Source organism: Sapajus apella, unplaced genomic scaffold (genome assembly GCF_009761245.1).
Source record: "Sapajus apella isolate SASKATOON/1434 unplaced genomic scaffold, GSC_monkey_1.0 scaffold94, whole genome shotgun sequence".
NCBI classification, from domain to species: Eukaryota; Metazoa; Chordata; class Mammalia; order Primates; family Cebidae; genus Sapajus; species Sapajus apella.
In genome coordinates, this window is record NW_022437034.1 from 2,576,091 (window position 1) to 2,599,842 (window position 23,752).

The following is a 23,752-nucleotide window of genomic DNA, read 5'->3' on the forward strand; positions in this document are numbered from 1 at the left end:
TGGAAAACACAGTGTTTGTGAGTTGTGAAACCTGCATATACAGAGGGCTGACGTTTCCTATTCGTGCTTCTGCAGGACTGACTGAGGTGCTCGGGTTTTGGTATATGCAGGGATCCTGGAACCACTGAGTGGGGTGAGGAACATGATCAGATATGAGAGATGGGGAGATTCTGGCTCAACTGGCCTAACAGGATTCTTGCTGAAAGCAGGCCTAGGACTTACACAGTCTACTCTTAAACAATGTGGATTTGAATTGCAGGGGTTCATTTATATGTGAAGTTTTTCAAACAAATGCTGATGGAAAACGTAATATTAGTGGAGTTCAAAACCCAAGTATATGGAGGGCTGGGTTCCGTGGGGCTGACGGGAGGACCTGAGTATGTGTGAATTTTGGTATAGGTGGGAGTCCTGGACCAATGCCCCGACAGCTGTACATCAAAGGTGGGGGATGAGGAACTTGACCCAATCTCAAAGGTGGGGGGATGCTGGCTCATCTGACTTCGCAGGATTTTTGGCTAAGACTGGGTAGGGGAAGCAGAAGTCAAGACTGGGGGGTGGGGGCCAAGGTCGAAGAGAGGGCTCAGAGGGCCTGATGAAAGTCTGGTCAAGGAGAGTCTTGGTCAGGAGTTTCTGTTTCCACGGCTGACTCGGGCTGGTGTCTGCTCTCACTTGAGAGCTTGGGGTTGGGGAGGCAAGGACTTCTCCGACAAATGCCAAGTTGGGATGTTGCCAGCTGCCCAGCTGTGCCCCTCTTCTCCAGGGGTGCTTCAAACAAGAATGGGGTATGCTAGCAGACCCCAGCCACACCCTCCAGGGGCTCAGTAGGTGGCTCACCACTGCTTCCCGGAAGGAAATCCTGAAATCCTTGGCCTCACCCCGAGGAGGTGTCCTCGGTTTTGTAGGCATGAATCTGCCATACCGAAGGCATCCCTGTTGTTCATCTCAAGGACTCGCTGCAGCTATACATGTGGGTCACCCAGGGAGCTTCTTAAAAAACACCAGTCCAGGGTCCTTTTGTAGTTCATGAGCCTGATGATTGGGTTTCCACGCACACGTGTGAGACAGGCCTCCCTCAACCCTTGTTATGTCATTGGCACATTACCCATCTGATAGAAAGAAAAAAAGTACCAATGTGGGCCACACCCCAGGGATTGATTGGATTAGTCCGAGCTGGGGTGTGGTTGTTGACATATTTACAACTTCACACTTCCACAGTCCCCTACTCCACCCTCCCCCAACTCCCCCCATGATCTGACACCCTGTGAGGGCCTTTTCTGTTAACTGAAGAATTCAGATGCCTCCCAGGGCCAGAGCAATGGGGTATAACTGTTTCTGTGGCTGAGGGAGCACCACGGGAAGACAGCACAGAAGGAGTAGTTTACAGCCTCTCCATTCAACGTGTGGTCCTCGGACCAGCGGCCTCACCTGGGAGCTTGTTAGTGATGCAGTCCCCCACCCACCCGAGGCCGACTGAGTCAGGGCCTGTGAGCTACGAAGCCCCTTGGGTGATCGACGGGCACAGTAGAGTTTGTGGTGCGCTGGACAGTGTGTGGCTCTGTGACCTCTCCATGCTGCCTCATATTTCTGGAATATATTTGTACTTTTTTTTTGAGACAGGGTCTTGCACTGTCACTCAGGCTGGAGTGCAGTGGCATGATCAGGGTTCACTGCAGCCTCAACCTCCCTAGGCTCAAGTGATCCCCTCGCCTCAGCCTCCTGAGTAGCTAAGACTACAGATGCCTGCCACCACGCCTACCCAATTTATTTTTATTTTTTGTAGAGACGGCAGCAGGGGGTGGGGGGTGTGTGTCGTGTGTCACTATGTTGCCCAGGCTGTTCTCAAACTCCCGGGCTCAAGTGATCCGCGTGCCTCTGCCTCCCAAAGTGCTGGGATTACAGGCGTGAGCCAGCACACTCAGCCATCTTTCTGGTATGTTGAAGGAAGATGTTATAATACTACCATAAACTTCTTAGGGCTGTTGTGAGGATTAAGTAAATTAATATGTGTTAAAAAGCACTTAGGACAGGGCCTGGCACCCTATCTGAAGTGCTTTATAAACACTGTTATTATGATGATCATTTGGGGGATGGGACTAGTGCATTTCCAGAGACGCAGGCTCAGCTTGTGTGCTTTACCATCCGCTTTTATTTACCAGTGACTCCAACATCCCAGCTTTCTGCCAGCCCTGGTAAATCACCTGGCCTACTGGGCTTTACCAGAAGCTCCCTGCCTGTCTTGGCCAGCACAGGGCTAGATTGCATGTGTACCGGCCCCGCCCTCCTCTGTCCACCGCTGGGCCCCCAGAAGCAAGCAATCTCAGGAGGGAGGGGTGCCCAGACCTGGCTCTGGGAGCAGCTCTCGCCCCGTGAACTGCTCTTACCGCAAGGCGATCCCTTCCCAGCTGCAGTCACTTGGCATTCTGAGCCCTGCTACGATGCTTTATGGCCTCTCTCCAATGGCTGGCAGGTGCAGATGTAATACCTGCGGCTGCCCGGAGCTCCTGGCTCTTGGCATCGGAGATGAGAGACCTGTCACCCCTCGATTCATGGGCCGGGTTTGGGAAGCAAGCATGCTGGGGCGTTTCTGCATTTTGCTGGCCATTTTTCTTTGCCTCATTCCTCATCCCAGCCACCCACCTCCCAGCTCTTTCTCCCTCTCTTCCTGATTTCCCTGCGAGAGGCTGCCCGTTTGCCCTGTCACCTGAGGGCCACTTTGGGGGAAGGAGGGGGAGAGTCAAATGGGTCTGTCTCTAGCCACCTGCAACTCAATTAGCTGTGGGTCTAGATGTTTATTCTTTCCTTTGAACATTTTCTGAGGATGGATACCATCTGATGGGGAGCTTGACCCAGGAGGAAGGTTTACCCAGACACCCCCTCCCCAAAATTATGTCACTTTCAAGGTCAGGGCTCATTTCCTTCTGCCTGGACGAATGTGGGGATGGCACAGAAAGTATCCTGCTCACCCTGCCCTCCTGTTTCTATTCTCTGGAATAAGAACCTCCAGTAAATTTACCACAGGCCTGTTGGCCGAGGGCCAAAAAAATTTAGAGCATAAATGAAGAAGAATTGATAGGAAAAGATGGCACAGGGGCCCGCAGCAGCCGCCATTGCCTGAGCCTGATTCTGGGCCTGCCGTGCCGGCAGGGGCATTACATGTGTTTTTCTCATTAGCACTGCAATGCAGGTCTTAGTAACCCTTTTCTTAAGACAAAAAGCCAGCGGCTCAGAGAGGCTTAGTAACCTGCCTGAGATGACACAGCTAGGAAGGGCTATAGAGAATTTTATGGGGCATTGAGGTGGATAGGTGATTATAGACTCATTCATACTCGGAGAGTGATATGTAGGGGACTATCCTGGAGATGCTCTCCCCCGCCCCCCACACTTTGACTCCACCAAACACTGTTTTCCTTCCTTTAGAGAGCTCACCCTTGGTCTGGCCTCCTTTTCCAGCCTGAAACCACAGATGCCTGGGTTCTGGACCCAGTGTCCCTTGTCCCTTCCCTCCCTGTGTAGCCTGAGGTCCTCCCCGGCTCTGGAGTTGTGAGCCATCCCCTGCCCTGTGGGGCCCCGTCGCCCTCCTCCAGGCTCTCCTGCAGGCCTATATTGGCTGCCCTTGGCCAAGAACAGAACAGTAAGTTGGACACGCCCCACTTCCTGCCCCAGAGAGAAGAGTGTCTGCACCTTCTCCTGGCCATTCCTCGCCTCAAGGCCCCCACAGCCGCTCTCCCCACCTTCCTTCCTGTGTACCTTGGTCTGCCCAGGGACTCCTCTCTCAGGGACTACAGGACACAGTCATGGGCGGGGCCTATAGCCTGACTTGGTGTCAGCAGGGCTGGGACCCAGGCCAGGTACTCTAGTGCTGCCCCTGTCCATCCCCGAATCTGACCAGGAGGGACCTCGACACTCAGTCCCAGGGGTGAGGCAGGAGACAGAAACCTCTCATCCCTGGGCACGCCCTCTGAAGCCACCTTCCTGAATTAGAGGCAACATGTCTGGGTCTTCAGAGCCTTACCGTACTTCCCCATCGTGTTCCTGCCTTATAGCTCATGGAGCCAAGCATTGGCTGGGTGGGAGCTGCTGCTCTCAGCGTTTTGCCTGCATTATCTCTTGCAGCCCCGAAGCACCCCTGTAGCTCAGGAACTGTTATCATCCACCATGACAGATGAGGAGGCCTCCCCCACCAGTGAATGCATCTCTCTTACTCTACATCCTATGCCCCCGGCACACCTGGCATGACACCCAACACATAGTAGCATATAAATATTTGTCACATTAGTTATTGTAAGGCTGAGGAGGAAAGCTCCACAACCCAATCCATGATACTGATTCTATGGCTCTGCAAGGAAGCAGAAGATGATCTGGGGGTCACAGTGGCCACCAGTAGAAGGATTCTGATCTTTCAGCTGTGTTGGCATTGACATGAAGTGGGGTTCCTGCATAGGAAGGTAGCCAGGTTGGCCTGGTTCAGCAAATGGGGACCTAGGGCATCCCCTCCCCTTATTTCCAGCCCCTTAGTTCTAGTCCCATCTCTCAACCCTGCAAAGAAGAAAGATAGCATACTTGAGATCTGCCCTTATAATGAAGGGTGAACATCCCAATCCAAGGAGGAAGTGTTCAAAAGAAGCAGGATGAGCTCATGTGAAGAAGAGGAAACTAGAGGACAAGTTATCAGAGGTTACCAAGTCCCTGCCATGCAGCCTGTACCTACCTTCCGCTTAATGTGCCATCTTCCTTCTTCCACATGACATCCTGGTGAGTTAGGTGTTGTCATCCCAGTTGCCAAATGAAACAGGTTCACAGATTTTAGGCCACTGACCAAGGTCATTTGCTAGCAAGTGACAGAACTGCAGAGCCCATGCTTATAACCCGTGTGTTCTTCAAGCTATCCATCGACCTTGGCACTCTCAGCCCTGGCTGCACATCGGGATCGCCTGGGAAGCTTTAAGAAAATACCTCACCTGTTCCGCTCACCCAATTCTAATTCATTCTGAGGGGCCTGGGCACAAGCATTTTAAGTTCTCCAGATAAAGCTAATGTATAGCCAGATAAGAACCACAATCCAGGCCAGGTGTGGTGGCGTGCGCCTGTAGCCACAGCTACCCAGGAGGCTGAGGTGGGAGAACAGAGCAGAGCTTGAGCCTAGGTGTTCGAGACCAGACTTGGCAACATAGTGAAACCCCAGTCTCAAAACACAAAGGACTATGATTCAAGTAAAATGTTACCACATGGGGGAAAGAACAGCTGTCCTCTGCCTCCACCAGAGTACCCATTAACCCATTAAACAGGCGAGGCTACATCATGAAAGACTTAGGTGAGCCTTCTGGGAGAAGTTCCTACAGGGCTCCTGGAAAAGGAGTGGTAGGGCCAACTGGGCACACCATGGGCATCCTAGCATCTGGGGTGGCACAAAGCAAGAGCAGGTGAAGCTGGGAGAGCAGAATAGAGGCAGTCCCGAGGCCCTGCCCCAGCACTCTCTGTGCTGTATCAGGGAGTGAAGGCACCCTGCTCCTGGGGTTTAAGAGTCACAGGACATCTATTTGGTAAAGGTTCCATAGCTGGGTGAAAGCTGGATTGGTCCTGTCTCATAGGACTACAAGGTAGCTGGGAGGAACCCAGATTTGGCAACAGAGGGACTCTAGCCTAGCAGTGCCCTTACCCACTGTGTGGTTTGCAGGCAGGCTCTGTGGCCCCTGGGCCTTCTGCCCACAGACCCACCTGGCAGCATTTACATAATGCCACAGACACAGGTAGGGTGAAAAGTCCTGACAGTTACGGTGTGCCTTATAGGTGGTGGCTGCCTTTAGTAAGCTGTTACCATGTGCCAGGCACTGCTAAGGTCATGGGTTCATTCATTAACTCAGCAATATTTATTAAGCAATCTACTCTGTGCCAGAGGCTTTTTTTTTTTTTTTTAATGATCTTTTCGTGGTTTTTACAGCCCAAAGACATAGGTTTATTATACCCATTACATAGAGAAGGAAACCAAGGTTGAAAAAGTTCAGTTATTTGCTCTCAGGTACAAAGTAAGTAACAACTGGGATTCAGACTTGGGCCCTGTGAGCCCATGTATCTATGATCTTAACCCCAGTGCTTTATATCAGCATTTTCAAATTTTTTTTACCATGATGCCTATCTCACCTGGCAAGGCATTTATGTCTATAATACAAACAACAGCTTCATGAAGCTGCGTCTATACTTAAAAAAAGAAAACTCCACCCTGGCTGCAGCTTCAAGAAGGAGCAAGTGATTAGCAGTGGCAATGCTGGTTGTAAGCCATGTAGGATAAGGATAGAGAGTTTGCCCTTGAGCTTGACCTTGTGCAGGTTCATCGTGACCTTGAGGAGCAGCATCGTCGGGGGAAGAGGCAGAAGGGGACCAGAGGCTATGAGAGAGGATGGGGGAGAGACAATGGAGACAGCAAACTCAAGGAATTTTGCTTTAAATGGGAGCAGGACAATGAGGCAGGAGCTGCAGGGAGATCCAGAAGAGGGAGAATCTTCTGTTCTTTTGTTTTTAATACGAGAGACATGGCAGGCAGTTTGTGTGCAGAAGCAAATGATCCAGCAGAGAAGGAGGCCAGAGGGCTCAGGTGCACAGAGAAGGTCCCAGGAAAAGATGCAGACAGCACACTCACCTTTAGTAAGAAAGAAGGCAACAAAGGATTAAATAGAATAAAATGAAATTCTGGTCGTGACTCATCAAATGGATGTCATATTCTTTAATGGACTGTGCAACCTGTAGTCTAAAAAACCCTGCTCTGCCTGTTTGCCCCAACCTCAAAGCCATCCATGAGGATGCATCATGTCCTCGTTCTGCAGAGGAGGGAAGTAGAGACAATTAGTAACTTGCCGGTACCACATAGCGAATAAGACCAGATTGGGGGCTGCAGCCTAGGGTACCTGAGTCAGCATCAGATTTCCTGGGATATTTGGCAAATTCCTGGATTCCTGGACCCTTCCCTTCTAACTTTATTTCCACGGCTGAGGCCTGGACACTGTTGCCAGGTGGTCCTGATGCCAGCTGGCCAGGGAGCAGGTATCCAGGAGCCTCTCCTCCATGCCAGGTGGTGTTCCTGCAGACTCATTTTAGTGCTACTCAGATCTCTTTCCACATGGAAACAATGTTTAGACAGACTCCCTTTGGCAATCCTCTTTTTTTCTTTTTGAGACAGAGTCTCGCTCTGTCACCCAGGCTGGAGTACACTGGTTCCATCTCAGCTCCTGGGCTTACTCAGCCTCCTGGGTTCAAGCGATTCTTCTGCCTCAGCCTCCTGAGTAGCTGGGATTACAGGCACCTGCCACCATGCCTGGTGAATTTTTGCACTTTTAGTAGAGACAGGGTTTCACCATGTTAGCCAGGCTGTCTTGAACTCCTGACCTCAAGTGATCCTCCCACCTCGGCCTCTCAAAGTCCTGGGATTATAGGCGTGAGCCATTGTGCCTTACCAGCAATCCACTTTTTAAGAGCAGAATTTCCAAGAGTAAAGAAGGGTAAAACACCCCTCTTTCCTGCATAGAAAGAAGCATATTAAGATGCCTGAGCCTTGTCATCCTAGGAAGGGAGATGGGAGGTCTGAGGCCAGGCAGGATGGGAAGGGCTTTGGGCTTTCTGCCACTGGGTGTGGGTGAGTGGCTGCCACTTGCTTCAGCTGGCATGGATGGCTGCTCTAAACCATTTTTAAAAATTAGAACCCAAAGTGAGTCATTTAAAAAAATCCCCTTGTCCACTCTCTGATTCTAACTGCCGGCCCAGCCAGCGTGCCATTCCCAATAAATAATATACCTGTGATGGCTTTTTCTTCTGTTTTTAGCTCTTGCTGCGACCTACAGAGGGGAAAAAAAAGTGTGGCTTGAAACGCTGTCAGTCATGCCTTTGGTGGCCTCAGCTTCTCTAGTTCTCTTATTTTCTCCCTAAATGCTCACAACTCTTTTTCCCCACCCGTACTGCGCTCCCTTGCCCTCGGGGCTACCTACTGCTCCCTCTCTGCCTTCAATTTGATTTCTTCCTGCAAACATTCTTAAAATCCAGAGGCGATTTCCTGGACAAATTAGAAGATGGCCCAGATCTAAAGTGTTCAAGCATCTCTTTAACATGATTGACCATCCCAAGTGTCCAGAGAGCAGAACCTAAATTAGAGTCTCCACCGAGAAGCCGGCGCTTCTGACCGGGGCAGGCAGCCTGGGAAGGGTCTGCGGCACTGGGTGCCTGGGGCCTTCTTGCTGGCCTTTTGCCGGTTCTCACTGGGTATGTGTCTGTGTGTTCTGTGCCTGTGTGCATGCAGGCACCTGAGGCCTGGAGCAGCCTGTGGTTTCTGTCCACATGCACCTCCAAAGACAAACAGCCTCCCCAAGACGAAAGCAGTCTGTTGAGGAAGTGCCTGCCAGGGATTGGCTAAGAACTCCCTCTTCCTGGTAGTTCCAGGGTTTTCTACTGCAGAGAGAGGCTGGAGCACCCCCAGACCACTGCCTCATTGACACCAGGTCACAGGGCATGGCCCTTGCCCCTGGTCATCAGCCTTGTGATACTGATGCATGGGGCCCTCTGGGGCATGCAGAAGCCTCCCCGGTCAGGCGAGGGCTTCATGGGTAAGGTGGGGAGTTTTCTCGAAAGGCCTTCTTCCTCTTTTCCCTATCACATGGCAGAAGTCAGGCTGCAGAGGGGGAAAGACCGGCTGGCCCGAGCATCTGCAGTAGCTGAGCCTCCCATCAGCTCACCCTCAGGGAGCTTGGGGTCACTTGCACATGGATGTGTGAGGCTCCCTGTTCTCTGACTCCTGTTTCTGAGCCCTACTCTGCCTATTCAGGTTACAGCCTGAGAGTACACGGGGGGAATAGAAAGGATAAGAATCAAAGCAGTTCACTTGCCCCTTGCTAGGGGACCTCGTGAAGGCTTGGCTGTAAGGGTAGATAGAGTGAGGTTTCTATTTTCCTTGCTCACCCTGCCTGGCAGAAAGACTCTGGATTCAGGAAAGCTGGCTTCTGTTTCTGACTGTGTTTCAAACTTGCTGGGTGACTTGAGACCATGTCCTCCTTTGAGAAATGAAGATATGAGACTGCATACATTGGGATCCGCAAACTTTTCCTGCAAAGGGCCAGATGGTACGTATTTTAGGCTTTGTGGGCCCCACAATCTCTGCTACTCAGCTCCCCTCTTGCACAGGGAAAGCCACCCTTTGCAATATGTAAACAAATGGGCTGACCGAAGGCCAACCATGTTCCAGTATCCACACAATGGCGGAGGGCAGATTTGGCTCAGGGGCAGCCCACTGCCCAGCTCTAGACTAGGAACACTCCCTTAGGGCTCTTTGCCAGGTCTGTGATCTATTGTAGAGGTACCTACCCTGCTGAATTTGTCTTCATATCACTGACCACTGCCTGGTCTATTATCTATTTGTTTATGCATTTGCTGGCCATCTCCTTGACTAGATGGGCAGTTCCATAAACGCAGGAACTTAAGCTGAATCTCCCAGGTCTAGAATATCTAGTGAGCTCAGTAAATATTTGCAGAAGGATGAATTCATCTCTGAGTGTTTGTGGAGGGGAGAGAGGGATGGGAGGAAGACCCGTCATCACCGGATTGTGCGCCGTGGTCCCGCAATGCACCTGTAGCACAGCCTGCACACCCGGGCCTGCCTGGGCCCCAGCCTCAGCCCCCTTCCCCCATCCCCATCCATACTCCAGCTCACCCCTGTGGAGGCTTGAACACACCAAGCTCATTCCTGACTCAGGGCCAATCGTATGCTGTTCCTACTGCCCAGGCTCTAGGTTAGCCAGTTACTTGTTTTTTCAGTTTTATTGTAATTATCCTAATTTGCAGTCCTTTTTTCCCCCCACTTGCTGTTGACTTTTTTTTTTTTTTGCCTCCCTCACTAGAACACTGGCATCCCCAGCCCCTAGCACACATTGGGCACATACAAGGTGCTTGGCCAGTGTTTGTTGAATGAGTGAATGAGCTCTAGAAGGTCAACTGCCTTTCACCTTTAGTGAGTGAATAGATGAATGGATAAAGTAACCACTGCCACCTGCTTCTTCCCATCTGCTCACTCCACCCATCCCTGCCAGGTGATTCCCTCTACGCCGAGCACTGCCCCCCAAACTATTTGGCATTGAGAAGCCCCCAGAGCTCCCAGTACCTTCTAAAACAAAACGCCTCTTTAGGCAGCTGCCTGAGACCACCCCTGAATTGGCCCTCAGTCTCCCTCGCCTCTACATGCCCCATCATTTCTCCAAGTGGAGCCCCCAAGGCTTCCTGAAAAGGGGCCAAGCGAGGGGTCAGTGCAACAAGGTGCAGGAGGGGCCCAGGGGCGAGGCTGCAAGGAGAAGGGGGCAGGGCAATCACAGAGAGGCTTATAAGGCATGGAGGCTGAGGGGGCCAGGCCCAGGGTGGAGCTTGAGCAGAGGCAGGGAGGGGATGCCTGGGAGAGAGGCTAGAACCTGAAGGGAGACTGGGTAGACACGTGAGTCATAGTCAGGTGATGGGGAGATGGGGCCAGCAGATGTGATTGACTGGGGTGAGGGTGAAGGAGAAACCAAGGAAGCTTTGAAGAGGGGCTGAGAAAAGGAGGGATGACCATTGGGGCCTTTGGAGGGGCTGCTTGGGGAGTCTTCTCTTGAAGGCCTTTGATTTGAGGAGCGTGGGGTTTGAGCTCAGCAGGACACCCAGGCGGTTGTTGTAGAGGAAGAGACTGATGTATGGGTAGGGTCATGAAGCCAGGGGAGGTGAGCTGCTCCCACCACCACTCCCCACCCTTAGCAACAGGAGGGCAGGAAATGAAGGATGGTGCGCAGGGGGCACCTCGGGGTGGTGGAGGGAGCCACAGGTGGACTGAGGCGATGAGGAAGTATGGTGGACGTGGCCCTGTGGGTTTGGAGGAGGGGAGTCCTGGACGGACATTGCATTCGCTTCTTGTGGCTGCCTTCACCAAGTACCACAAACTGGGGAGCTGAAGAGCAAGGCTCTAGGGAACCACCTTTCCTTGTGGCTTCTGTGGCATTTTTCGGCTCGTGGCAGCATCACTCCAGCCTGTGGCTCCGTCTTCACGCAGCCTCTGCCCAAGTGCCTGTGTGTCGCTCCCCTTTCTCCCACATCCCATGGATCGAGGGTTCATTCCTCCGCCAGTAGGATCTCCTTTTAACCAAGCGCATCTGCAAACACCCTAGTTCCAGATAAGTCACATTGTGAGGTTCTGGGTAGACATGAATTTTGGGGGCATGAATTCAGCCCCCTCTAGACAGGGTAGCATGCAATGTCCAGTGTGTGAGGAATGAGACCAGGCCTTGGTTACGGATGGGCTGTGAGGAGGACACTGAAGACCCTTAGAGGAAATGTTTTTCCAGCGCACCTGAGGGACACCACATTGGCAGTGGGGCATGGACTACATTTTCAGGGACGGTGGAGTGAACAAGAGGCAGGGCCTGGTGGCTGAAGGCAGCAAAGTCAAAGTAGTTTTTTGATTTTTAGCCAAAGGGAGACCTGAGAGAGCCTCTTGGCCAGCAGAGATGGATCAAGCAGCAATGAGGGGGAGAGAGCAAATGCAGGCAAGAAAGGTGTGGCTCATGGCGTGAGTCTCGGAGAAGTCAGCTTAGGCTGGAGGAAGAGCCCTTTTTTCAGAGCAGAGAGGAGGTGTGCTCCAGAAAGCCCTGCACACACTGCTGGGAGGAAGGGGGGAAGCTCATTCCAGAAGACGGGAGCTTTGCTTATCTTCTGTCAGGGATTCCCAAGGAGGTGTAAGGAAGGATTGGAGGCTGGGGAGAGCCGCTGGGTGCTCAGAGAGCAAGACTGACAATGAGCCCAGGCCTGGAGCTGGCCTGGGAGGCCAAGGGAGAAAGGGCTGCATGCAAGGGTCAGATGGGGACCCCTTAGGGTGGCCACAGTGGCTTCATCTGTCTGGCCAGCATTTTCCAGAGCTCACCTGTCTGATTCTGACCCCAGATTCGTCCTGCCCTTGGGCCTCCGGCTGCCACATTCAGCCTGGCTGTATCTGGGCTCTTGCCTGGGCCCTGGAGCAGGCATTGCTCCCCTTCCCTGCCCAGCCAGCCCTCCCAGCTGGTCCCTGCCCTTGGCCACACACCCATTAACTTCTCTGGGCCAGTGCTCCAAACACAGGGCCATGGAACTCACAGAAAAGACTCCAGCCCCACCTCTGATGGGGACATCTGCCCTCTGCTCACCTCCGTTTGCTCAGGAATGATCTGGGCTGATGCCCAGGGTCAGGGGGCCGCCTCTGCCACATCCCAGGCCGCAGAACTCAGCTATCTGAAAGCGGCAAGTTTGCAATGGCAGACTATTCTTGGCTCCAGCCTGCTTGCTGCTGCTAATTTCATGCCCCTGTGATCCAGGTAACGCTCTGCTGCCTTGAGCTGCCACCCCCAGGCTTGAATCGCTTTTCCTCGCCCGGCAGGAGCCCAGCTGCCCCTGCTACTGCTTTCTGGAGGTGGGGGCTGCACAAAGTTGCTTCGCAGAAGCTGCTCAGTGGCACAGGCAGCGAGTCTGCCGCAATTCGTAACTAATTTGCGGCACTTATTTCAAAGTGCCCAAATGGTGTTCAGGGGAGAGAGAGCTTAACCAGGGTCTGCCAGAGATAAACGGGCTCATTTCAGGGCCTCCCTGCCCGAAGAAACCTCTTTACCTGGACGCTGAGCCCAGAATTAAATTCTTCCAGAAGAGACGCTTAGCACGAAGCCTCTCAGTGTGGCGGAGGAGAGGAAATGTGCCCCATCATAAAATGGGCCTCACATCTGGCCAGCTGGCTCTGCTGGGCTTTTAAATTGTGTTCGAAGAGTGTCTCTCCCCTTTCCTGGTGTTTGCAAACTAGGCCAGAGTGTAGCGAATGATAATGAGTTTTCTTCTCACCATGGCAAGTGACTCAAGTGCCCCCCAGCCCAGGCCAGCAGTGGCTCATTCATATTCACCCACCATATGGGGGGACCCTGGTGCCTGGCACTCCTGGGCCAGGGCCTGTCCACAGTCCAGGTGAGGAGCCCCCATGCCCACCATGGGACTCTTTTCAGGGGATGCACAGTAAGGCGAGAGCTTGGAAGCCTGCCCTGTGCTGCCCACCCCCACACACTCTTTAACATGGTCTCTGCTTAGCTGCCAACCATGTCCATCGGTTTCAGGTGGCTGACAGAGATGGGGGCTTTTCTCTTAATCTTTTTTTTTTTCTTTCTAACACTACTAAGACCCATAGGCCTGTGGAAATGCTGAAGGGAATGGCCAGTGGGGTTTGAGAGAAAAGATTAGCTAAATGCACTACAGAGTGCATTCCTTCACTCTTCTCCACCACTGCAGGAAGAGGAGAAAGAAATCAAACCCTGGCCAGGTGCCGTGGCTCACACCTGTAATTCGAGCACTTTGGGAAGCCTAGACAGGTGGGTCACCTAAGGTCAGGAGTTTGAAACCAGCCTGGCCAACATAACGAAACCCCATCCCCACTAAAAATGTAAAATTAGCTGGGCATGGAGGTGCACGCCTGTAATCACAGCTACTCAGGAGGCTGAGGCAGGAGAATCACTTGAACCCGGGAGATGGAGGTTGCAGTGAGCTAGGATTATACTACTGTACTCCAGCCTGGGAGACAGAGGGAGACTCTGTCTCAAAAAAAAAAAAAATCAAACCCTGTCATTTGCTGGCTTGGGCAGGTCACCTGCACCTTAGAGCCAGATAGAAGAAAGACACTGCCCACCCTGAGAGGGACATGTCTCAGATCCCTGCTTGCTGCTGGGAAGGCACATGGCTGCCAGGCCCGGCCTCTGAGGCTTCCTGGCAATGCACTGTGACCCCAGTGATAGTGTTTGGGCTTGTTTGGCCATGAGACAGGCAGCTCAGCTAGAGCAGCTTATACATTTGTAGGGGGATGATAAATATGTCCCCACCTGGTCCCTGCCCTGCTCTGCAGCGAAAGATGCTGCCACCAGCACTCCCAGGTGTAGACCTCTGTGTACCTCTGGGAAATTCCTCCATCTCTGTGAGCCTCAGGCTGCTTGTCTGTAAAATGGGAGTGATTCCAGCCCTGCCCCGCCCTCACTGGCAATGGTAGAAGCACATGGGCTGGGGTCTGTGCAGGTCCTGTGGAAGTTGTGTTGCTTGCATGTCAGAGTTCCCTGGCATTCTGCTGGGCTCCCACTTCCCCACCTGGGTTCCCCGACTTTGATGTGACCACTAGTAGAGGCTGGACGTTGAGTCGCCTGCCCATCTGAGCTCCAGGTAATTGCATGGCGCAGATAACGCTGGGGAGATAGTGGCACGCAGGGAGATTGGATCTCACATTCAGGGAGCACAGCTATCCCTTTGTTTCTTAGAGCTGGGCCTCCCCCACGTGGGTTTTAGAAATCAGAGGTGAATGATGGGCCTCTCTACCATTAGCACTCTGGGAGGTGTGTGCCTTGGCTGCCTGAGGTTCTGCCAGCCCTTCCCATCTCCTGTGGATTGGATGGATGACACAGTGTGGTTTGCTTTAGCTCAGGAGGGGCTGTGGTTACTGAGGAAGCCTCAGAAGTTGCTTTCAATAGATGAGCTGCATTGGCATCCTCAGTGGTGGGGAAGCAGCCCTTCGTGCTTTCGTGCCAGCCATTCCGTCCTGTTGGGAATGTTTCTCTCCCCACTGGCACCCCTACCTTCCATATCTGTCTGACACGCTTCTCACAATCTTTCCAGCTGTCGTCCAAGATGGCCCTGGTAGAAGCCCCCCAGAAACCCCTCCTTCTATGCCCTTCGACACCTCATATCTGTTGCACCCCAGCTCCAGGCTTGTACCCACCTTCCCAAGGGCACACAAGTGCCACAGTTCCTCTGTTGTGTCCACCCAGCCGCCAGCACAGTGCTGGGATACAGGGGCTTGACACCTCTTTAGCAAACAAAGGGACAGGTCAAAACAGGAAGAGACGCTGACCTGGACAGACAGGGGCTGCCCAGCCAGGGCTGAGCACCGTGGGATTACTAACCCGCCTCAGGGTCTCCTGCCAAGGGCCCTCCTGCTGGGGCAGAGAAACCTGCTTGGGAGGCCTCCTCACCTCCTAATGTGTTTGCCCTGCATCCACCTGTGTTCCAGCCCTGCCTTCCTGCTGAGTCACACCCACTTTTCACCTATAGTTCTATGAGACCCACATTGACCCCTCAGGCCTTCAGGCTTTTAATCAGCTGTGTAAACAGGGCTGCTGTGGCATAATTCGGAGTGGCGCCATTCCTGTCACAGCCTGGAGTTGTGCAAAGCTCAGCCTCCACCATCATACACAGTGGCTCCACTGCCATCTCCCTGATGATCTTCCCATCCCCTCACTTCTCCATGGCTGGAGCTTGCCTTTGGGCCCATGTGCTCATCTCTACAAGTGGAGTTGGTTGCAGGGGGTAGAACAAATCAAAACAGACTTTTGGGGGAGCTCTCAGGAATCAGGCCCTGGTGGAGGCAAACTGTGAATTCTCCCCAAACACTGCTGTGCATAAAACCCCCATTGGTTAGATGGACATTATGGATTTGCTCTGGGAGCAGTCCTGTTACCCTCCTAGTCACAGTGTGTTTGGATCCGTATTCAAATGTCTTTACATTTCCTTAAGTAAAGTAGGAGAAGCCAGCCCCAGCACCTCTTGGAAGCAAATGAGATGAACCCAGGAGGGACGGGTGGCTACAAAGTAAATAATCAAGAGTGGAAGGTAGACCTTTGCTGCTGGGGGTTTCTTAGAAAGGCAGCGCTGGTGGGAATACTGCATCAGGAGTCCAGGGAAGTAACAGGGAGGGAAAGGGAAGTGGAGCTGGGACAGAGAGAGCAAACACAAGGGGCGATGGTATTTTGGAGCAGCCACAGCTTTGCAGCAGCACACAGAGCACCTTGGAGAAGACTTGTGGAGCCGCCGCTTTCAGAGCAGCCAGTCTGGGGAGAGGAGAGGCCAGCGGGCAATCCGCTGGCCCCATCCCCTGCCTCTCATTGGTTAAAGTGGGTCTCATGGGGCTTGACTCCCCCATCCTGCTGGGAGTGTCCCCTGCCCCTCTCACAGCCACTGGTGCAGCCTGGCAGGGCGTGGGGTCTCTCTGTGGGGGTCAGCTCCTCCTTTGGTGGCAGTGGCAGTGATTTTATGACCATGGGGTCAACAGCTCTGAACAGAGAACCAAGGCGAGTAACCTGTGGGGCAGGCAGGGTGAGTCCATCTGGAGCAACATCAACCAAGTCCAGTTTCTTGAAATCAGCACACGCCACCTGCAAAAACCCTAATTTCAGCCAAGGGCTTGGTGGGGAAGGGCTGCAAGGACTGGTGTGCTCAGCCTCTGTGCCCTTCACGGGTGAGCACACTGCTCTTCCTGCCTCTTGGGGAGTCAAAGAAGGCAGCATGATCAGCTGTCCTGGTTTTCATCAAGAAACTGAATTTAAATTAAAACAGGAAGGCTGAAATATTCAGGAAAACCCTGATTAGTGGGAACCCAGCTATCAAAACCCCTCATGAATTAGGAATCGATTTCTGCCTAGCAAAACACTACAGATGAGTGGCTTAAAACAGCCTGCGCTTAGAACCGCAGGGTTTCTGTGGGCCGGGAGTCCAGGCACAGCTTAGCTGAGTCTCCTGCCTGAATTTGCACAAGGCTGCAATCAGAGTCAGCCAGAGCTGCGGTCTCCTCTGACACTCCACTGGAGAAGGACCACTTCCAAGCTCACTCCAGTTGTTGGCAGAATTCTGCTCCTAGGGGTTGTAGGCCTGAGAACTTCAGTTTCTTGCGGGGTGTGGGCTGGAGACCACCCTCAGCAACTTGGGGTTGCCCACAGTTCCATGCCAGGTAGGATTCCCCAACATGGCCACTTGCCTCCCCAAATCTGGCAAGGGAGGAAAAGAGTCCAGCAAGGTGGGCGCCACAGTCCTACGTAACACCATCATGTTTACTCTACTCTCTTGGTTGGAAGCAGACACAGGTCTCATCCACACTCAGGGCGGGCATCGCATAGGTGTGAGCACCAGGAGGCAGGGACTGCAGGCCACCTTCGAGTCTGCCACCACACCTCATTTTAGAAGCACCTTTCCTACAGGTAAAAACAGCAAATTGTTGAATAAAAACCACCACATGTTTGTATCAGGAATTAAGTGGTTTGTTTTCTTAAGTTCTGTGGGATGTTCTGAGTAAACTCGTGGGATATGCTGAGTCAACTCATGTCACCATGTACATCTCCGTCTCCTGATCTGTGGGGATGGAACCATGGCCTGGCCTCAAGTCTGTTCTCCCCACTAGCATGTTCTTTGTAAGGCAGAGAAATGGGCCCAGATAACAGAAAGAGACTTGGAGTCTTATTCAGTGGTCAGTAACCAAAAAGCTTTCCAACATGAAATGATACCTTTTTCTGCTTAAATATCAGCAAACAGGCCCATTCAGTTACCTGGATAATTCTCATTCAGGGAACCTGAGCCTACTCGAAGACACAAAATCAGAGAGTCTGCATTACACAGATCGAGCAGCCACTGGACGATGGGGCCTCACCAGGCGCTTGGGCTGGGGGCAGTCCTGCAGCCCTCTCCTCCTCAGGGCCTCTCTCCTTTGTTCCCACGGGTGCCCTCCCAGTGTCAGAGGCCCAGCCACTGTGTCAAGATGTAATTGACTGACTACCCCAGGCCAGTGCAGGCTCTACTGAGCCCATCAGGGCAGGAACAATGAGGTGCAGCTGAAAGGCAGAAGGCTATTTCTAAGGCTTATGGTTGATGGACCTCACTAGCTGTGATTATCATTTTAATTGCAAGGCCACCACGGCCTTATATTCAAGGTACAGATTTCAAAGACCACAGAGCACTCTGCAGGCTTCAAAGGGAACTATGGAGGGCTTGTGCTTCAGACTCAAAGGGCCCCATGATTACATCTTTTTTTTTTAGAGATGGGGTCTCGCTCTGTTGCCCAGGATGAAGTGCAGTGGTGTACTCACTGCAGCCTCTAACTCCTGGGCTCCAGCAAACCCCCTGCTTCTGCCTTCTGAGTAGCTGGCACTTAGAGGTGCACATCACCATGCCTGGCTAATTTTTTAATTTTTTTGTAGAGTCTCACTATTTTCCAAGGTGGTCTCAAACTCCTGGGCTTAAGTCATCCTCCTGACTTGGCCTCCCAAAATGCTGGGATTACAAGTACGAGCCTCCATGCCCAGCCTTGTTTTGTTTTTAAAGATAGGTATATTAAGAAATAATGCACACATAGTATAGTCCATCCTAATGTGTGGACATTGAGTTTTCACAGACACATACAACTGCCACACAGCTGCTTTAGCTACGAGTTCCAGGACATCATGATCAGGCAGTTCATCTGTCTGTGTTTGCATGCGTTCTCTATCACACCCATGAGCTGTTGCCAGAAAATGCCCTTTTTCCTCATTCTGTCCAATCTAGGAGCCACTTCCCCAAATGGCTTTAACCTTCTGTAGCCATTCTATCAAGAGAGCAGATCCAGAGTGAGAAAGAACAGTTTCCCTGTAGGGAGCAGGGCCTGGTGTATTTCTTTTATTTTTGTTTTTTTGAGATGGAGTCTCGCTCTGTCACTAGGCTGGAGTGCGATGGTGCAGTCTTGGCTCATGGCAACCTCCATCTCCTGGGCTGAAGCGATTCTTCTGCCTCAGCCTCCTGAGTAGCTGGGATTACAGGCATGCGCCACCACGCCAGGCTAATTTTTGTATTTTTAGTAGAGACAGAGTCTCACCATGTTGGCCAGTCTTGAACTCCTGACCTCGTGATCCACTCACCTCGGCCTCCCAAAGTGCTGTAATTACAGCTGTGAGCCACTGCGCCTGGGGTATCTCTAAGAGGTCTCACTTAGTAGCAAGAACATGAGAATGTGGTTGGGTCACAACAAAACCCAAGCGAGCAGTGCCTCTTGCCTATAATCCTAGCACTTCGCGGGGCCAAGGCAAGAGGATCACTTGAGCTCAGGAGTTTGAAACCAGCCTGGGCAACATAGGAAGAGCTTATCTCTACCAAAATTTTAAAAACAAAACCAAAAACAAGTGGATAGTCTTGCATTTTGGTGATGGGCCAAGAAGGCTGATGGGGCAGACTTTCCTTTTTCAGACATACATTGAGTTCTACGCCCATGGCCTGGGTCCATGGGCAGAAGTGTGGGCTGCACAGCACCCAGTGCCTCACTGGGGACAGGGACGACGTCTTATCCTTCCTATGCCTTTAGCACTTAGTACAGCTGACATTGGCAGCTGTTTGTTGAGTGGCTGAGTGAGTGGTCTTAGGCTGGAGATGGGGTGAGACCTTGTTTGGAGGTGGATTCGCCCATGGCTCCTGGGTATTTGAAGACAGTGGGGAGAAGCCCCATGGAGAGGGGCCCTGTCTCTGCACGGGTGGGACTGCTCACCTCCATCCCTGAGTGACCGCAGCACTTCCTCACTTGTGTGCTTGCAGAACTACTTTGAGAGCTACCTTGCCGTCGCCTCCACCGTGCCCTCCATGCTGTGCCTGGTGGCCAACTTCCTGCTTGTCAACAGGTAGGCGGCTCTCCTCCCTCTCTCCGGCCTCCGCCTGGGCCTCCTGCCTCCTCTACTCCCCTCTCAACTGCAGCTGTTTTTTTTTTCTGCCTACTTAAGTGGCTGTCACCAAAGAAGGAGACAGCAGCTCAGATTTGTGCATGAAGTAAGAAGTCAGATCAGGTCCCTGGGGATGCCCCTGGGAAGCTGGGCTTTCCCTCTCCAGCCATACCCTGTGACATCGTAACAGCAGCCGGTGGGAAGTGTATGGGGATGCGGGAGACTTCCTCCCGTCTCTTCTCCGGGATCCTGTCTGACAGTCTGCAAGTCCTGTGGCCCAGAATGGTCACCTAACTGTTAGTGCTAAGCTGGTAACACCAGCTCGTGTGTCAGCTACTCCCGAGAAGGCTCATGGGGAAGTTCAACATTGTAGTGATCAGGACCAGGAGAGGCTCCATCTGGATGTGCCTGGGGAGGAGTTGTTCAGGAGCTAACTAGGCAAATTGGCATGTCCATAGACCCCCTTGGGTGACTTGCTGGCCCAGATTCTCAGTTTGAGTTTACAAGGACAGCAGCCCTCATCACTTTGTTTCTCCTAAGCTGCCCCTAAGTGATAAGGATGGCTACACTGTGGTCCAGAAACCTGGGCTCCTGTGGGGCATGGCTACTAAAACCTGAGGTTACTGATGGCAAATCTGTTTTGCTCAGTTCTAATCAGTTTGTAGGGACTGCCAGATCTCTAGTTGGACAAGATTCTAAGGCAGGTCTGGCTTCAGGGAGGGTGCCAGGATTGATTAGTGATGTCTGCTCTGGGTACAGGAGGAGAGAGGGCACCATGAGTGTCTTCTACGTCCTGAGCTTGAATAGATCAGTCTTTCCAAACATATTATACATGGGGATATTGCAGTTATCTGTTACATAATATGATCCCAAAGCATAGTGGCTTAAAGCAGTAGCAGTCATGAGTACTTCTCATGTTCTGGGGACTGTCGAGGCTCAGCTGTCGTACTGTCTCTCCTGCAGTTGCAGTCAGATGGCAGCTGGAGCTGGAGCCATTCATATCCTCTCTCTCTGTCTCTTCTCTCTTTGTAATCTCACATGTCAGCCTCAGGGTAATAGAACGCCTTATGCAGTGGCTGAGAGCAAGGGAGAGGCTGCGTGATTTTTACAGCCTGGTCTTAGAAGTCCTGTGCTGTCGCTTTTGCCACACTTGACTGATTTGGGCAGTTACAAAGCCTATTTCGTTTCAAGGGGACATAGAACCCACCTCCCAATGGAAGGAGTGTCAATAATTTGCACGCTTCTTCAAACCAAAGTGCAGTCTGGAAGAGTGAGAAGAAGAGGAGCATGGCAGCCGCTCTCACCAGCCAGCTGGCCTTCACCTGCCTCACTCCTGCCTTCCTAGGGCCACATTCATTGTCCTAACAGAGGGGGCGCAGCCTGCAGAGACCCCACCCCAGGAGGAGAGTGGAGGAGGGCAGAGCAGGAGCCCTGGCAGTGCCTCGCAGGAGAGAGGGTGTGTGAAGAGCTAGTGCAGGCAGGAGCAGGAGGCAAGGAAGGTGGGGGACAGCGATGACGTGGGGAACCCTCGCTGTCACCATCTCTTCACTTGGCCAACCCTGAGGATGGGGCTATTTGTGCAGCCCAGACAGCCTAGAGAGAGCTCCCAGCCCCTTCCATTTCCAGAATCACCATCTGAACTGTAGCAAGGGTGTAATGCCTCGGTCACCCCTTGTCATGTCCCTTAGGCTGCACAGCAACCCAGGAGGGAGGCCGTGACATTGCCCAATTTTCCATATGGAAGTCAGGAGACCACAGGCGCACCACAGGTGGCTGAGCCTGCCTCTCACCTCTTCAGTGGTCTGGGGGTCCCACAGGCCGAAAGCCCGCCTGGGCCATGGGTCAGAAGTGGCAGGGAAGGTCCAGCCTCTGGGCCCTGAGAGAATGCTGTGTAATAACAGTAGCACTTCTGAGCATCATATCCAGCAGATGCATTATCTCCTTTAACCCTCATGGCAGCCTAAGAGCGGGAAGCTGCTGTGACCCTGCTTTGAGATGGGAAAACAGGCTCGTGGAGATGACTGGCCCAAGGGAACATGGCCATTAAGGATGGCATGCAGTGGCTCAAACCTGTCACCTCAGCACTTTGGGAGGCCAAGTCAGGAGGATTGCTTGAGCCCAGCAGTTAGAGACCACCCTGGACACTCTAGCGAGATGCTGTTTTTTTTTAAAAAAGAAAAAAAATTAGCCTGGCATGGTGACACATGCAGTCCCAGCCACTCAGTAGACTGAGGCAGAAGGATCACTTGAGCCAAGGAGCTCAAGCCTGCAGTGAGCTATGGGCACACCACTGCACCCCAGTCTTGGCTACAGAATGAAAGGGAGGAGTCAGGATTTGAACTGGAACCTTCCCACCCCACATTTGTGCTTGGAACCCCTGAGCCACCTACATCCTAGTTCCCCCGCTTTGCACCCACCCCTGTCCCTGCCACCAGAGCCACTCCCAAGATCCTTCCAGTGAGAGCCCTGTCTCGCCGGGATTCAGGCTGCTGGGATGGAAGTGGGTGGTTATTCTCCAGTGAGATATGGGCCCCCAGGTGAGCTGCCCTCCCGAGGCTGGGTCTGGGGAGAAGGCTCAGCAGCTATAGGACATTCTCGGAGGGGACTAACCCAGCCCTGGCCCGCCCTTTCTCCTCCTGGCCTCTGGGAGAGGGGCAAGGACGATGCAGGAACACGCTCCTAGGCCTCCATCTGTTTCCAGGCTGTGGGAAGATGGTCTGGGGCTAAGCTGTTTTTTATTTAATGTGCAAGATTGAAATGTCTCCTCTTCTCCCCTCCTGGAGAATCCTGGCTTTCTCCGACTGGCTTATCCATAATCACCAAGTGTTTTATTATGTTAAATCTGCAGCATCATAAATACTTATGAGGAGGATTTACATCTTGGAGACTTACGAAGAAATCAGTCCCCTGGGGTCCTGAGCCCTCATGAGTCAGGGATGGGGGGGACCAGCAACCTGGGTACCAGAGGAAGCCTCTCCTGGAGTCTGCATAGGACTGAGACCTGCCCCAGGGTCTTGGTCTTGGAGCTGTCCTCTTGGCCATGCCCTGTCTCCAGGAAGAGCCCCAGACATCACAGCAACTGAAAGTCTAGGCTTTCCAAAGATCTTAGGAGCACTGCCATTCCCTGGGCCACTCTCCCTTCCTGGGTGGAAGCAGCAGAGATGGAAGCCAGTGTCCTCCATTCATGCCTGTGGGGCAGGCTTGCACCTGGCATGTTTCATGAAGCTTGATGAATGTTGAAAATAGCCCTGGAGCCCATGGGTGGAGGCTCTGGGCAAGAGTGGTTTATGCAGCAGATACTTAGCAGGCGGGAAGGAGACCTGCGCAGGTGAAGGGCCGCGTAGGGGGACAGAGCAGCATTCCACACTGCATTATTTCTGGAATGCATTTGGTGTTGACCTCCTCCTCTCTGATTCCTCCCCAGCTTCCCGCCCTGGGGGTGCCTGAGTAAGCAGTCCCCCAGCTCTCTGCAAAGCAACCTTCCTGTTCAAGGAACTTACTACCTTGTGGCGACAGGCACACAGGAGGGCTCCCGTGATGCCTCATCATTCCTGCCGGACTTTTTCCTGGCTGCGTCTGTGAGGAGGTGGTTAGAGGCAGAGGCCACTCCCAAGGCTGGCGGATGTTTCCAGCTGCACTCCCTGCCATGCTGAGGTGGGGGCCTCAAGAAGCAGATAGCCGCAGGAGGTTCAGGCCAGCATGAAAACCTCTCCGGCACTACTGATCTCCCTTGTTTGTCAATTTGTATGTCCAGCAAATATTTACCCAGTGCCTGCCAGGCCCTGTGCCTGTGCGGGACGAGAGCAAGGCAGGATCCTGCCTTTGTAGTGCACCTCACCTCTCCAGCCTGGCCTTTGCCTCCTTCTTGCCCCAAGAAACTGGTTAAAACTTCTTGGCATTTGTTCCCAACCTCTCTCTCCATTTGATCTTTTGCAGATTTAGAATCATTAGCTGTTGGGGACCTTAATATTATCTGGTCTAGCTTCTTTTTAGAGATGAGGAGACAGAGGCCCGGAGAGGTTGAATATTTGTCGGGGGTCACACAGCAAGCAGATGACAGAGCTGGGCAGGGCTCTGGTCTCCTGACTCAGGCTCCATGCCCTGCTGGCTCTTATCTTGGGAGTGGATGGGACGGCTCCAGCTGCTAGGAGAGGGTGGGGACACTGTGTGACAGGGCTGAGTGTGTAGACCACCTCAAGCATCAGGGGTAAGGTTCGACTGCTGGCCTCCAGGGCCCCTGCTGTGCTCTTATGATAGATGCTCTGGGC

The 23,752-nt window shown here is 52.7% G+C and overlaps 1 protein-coding gene and 1 non-coding gene across 3 annotated transcripts in view; both read left to right on the forward strand.

Annotated features, from left to right (window-relative positions):
* Positions 1-23,752, forward strand: part of SLC29A3 (solute carrier family 29 member 3) — a 44,110-nt gene that overhangs the window by 5,787 nt on the left and 14,571 nt on the right. The window contains exon 3 of one of the 2 annotated variants that reach the window (XM_032256264.1): positions 19,363-19,445. The exons of the other annotated variant lie outside the window; for it this stretch is intronic. Within the exon in view, the coding sequence (XP_032112155.1) occupies positions 19,363-19,445 (83 nt within the window). The remainder of the gene's footprint in view (positions 1-19,362; positions 19,446-23,752) is intronic. 2 annotated transcript variants of the gene reach the window in all.
* LOC116535463 lies at positions 1,009-1,112 on the forward strand. The gene has a single exon (XR_004262211.1). It is a non-coding gene; the product is annotated as a small nucleolar RNA U13 (small nucleolar RNA).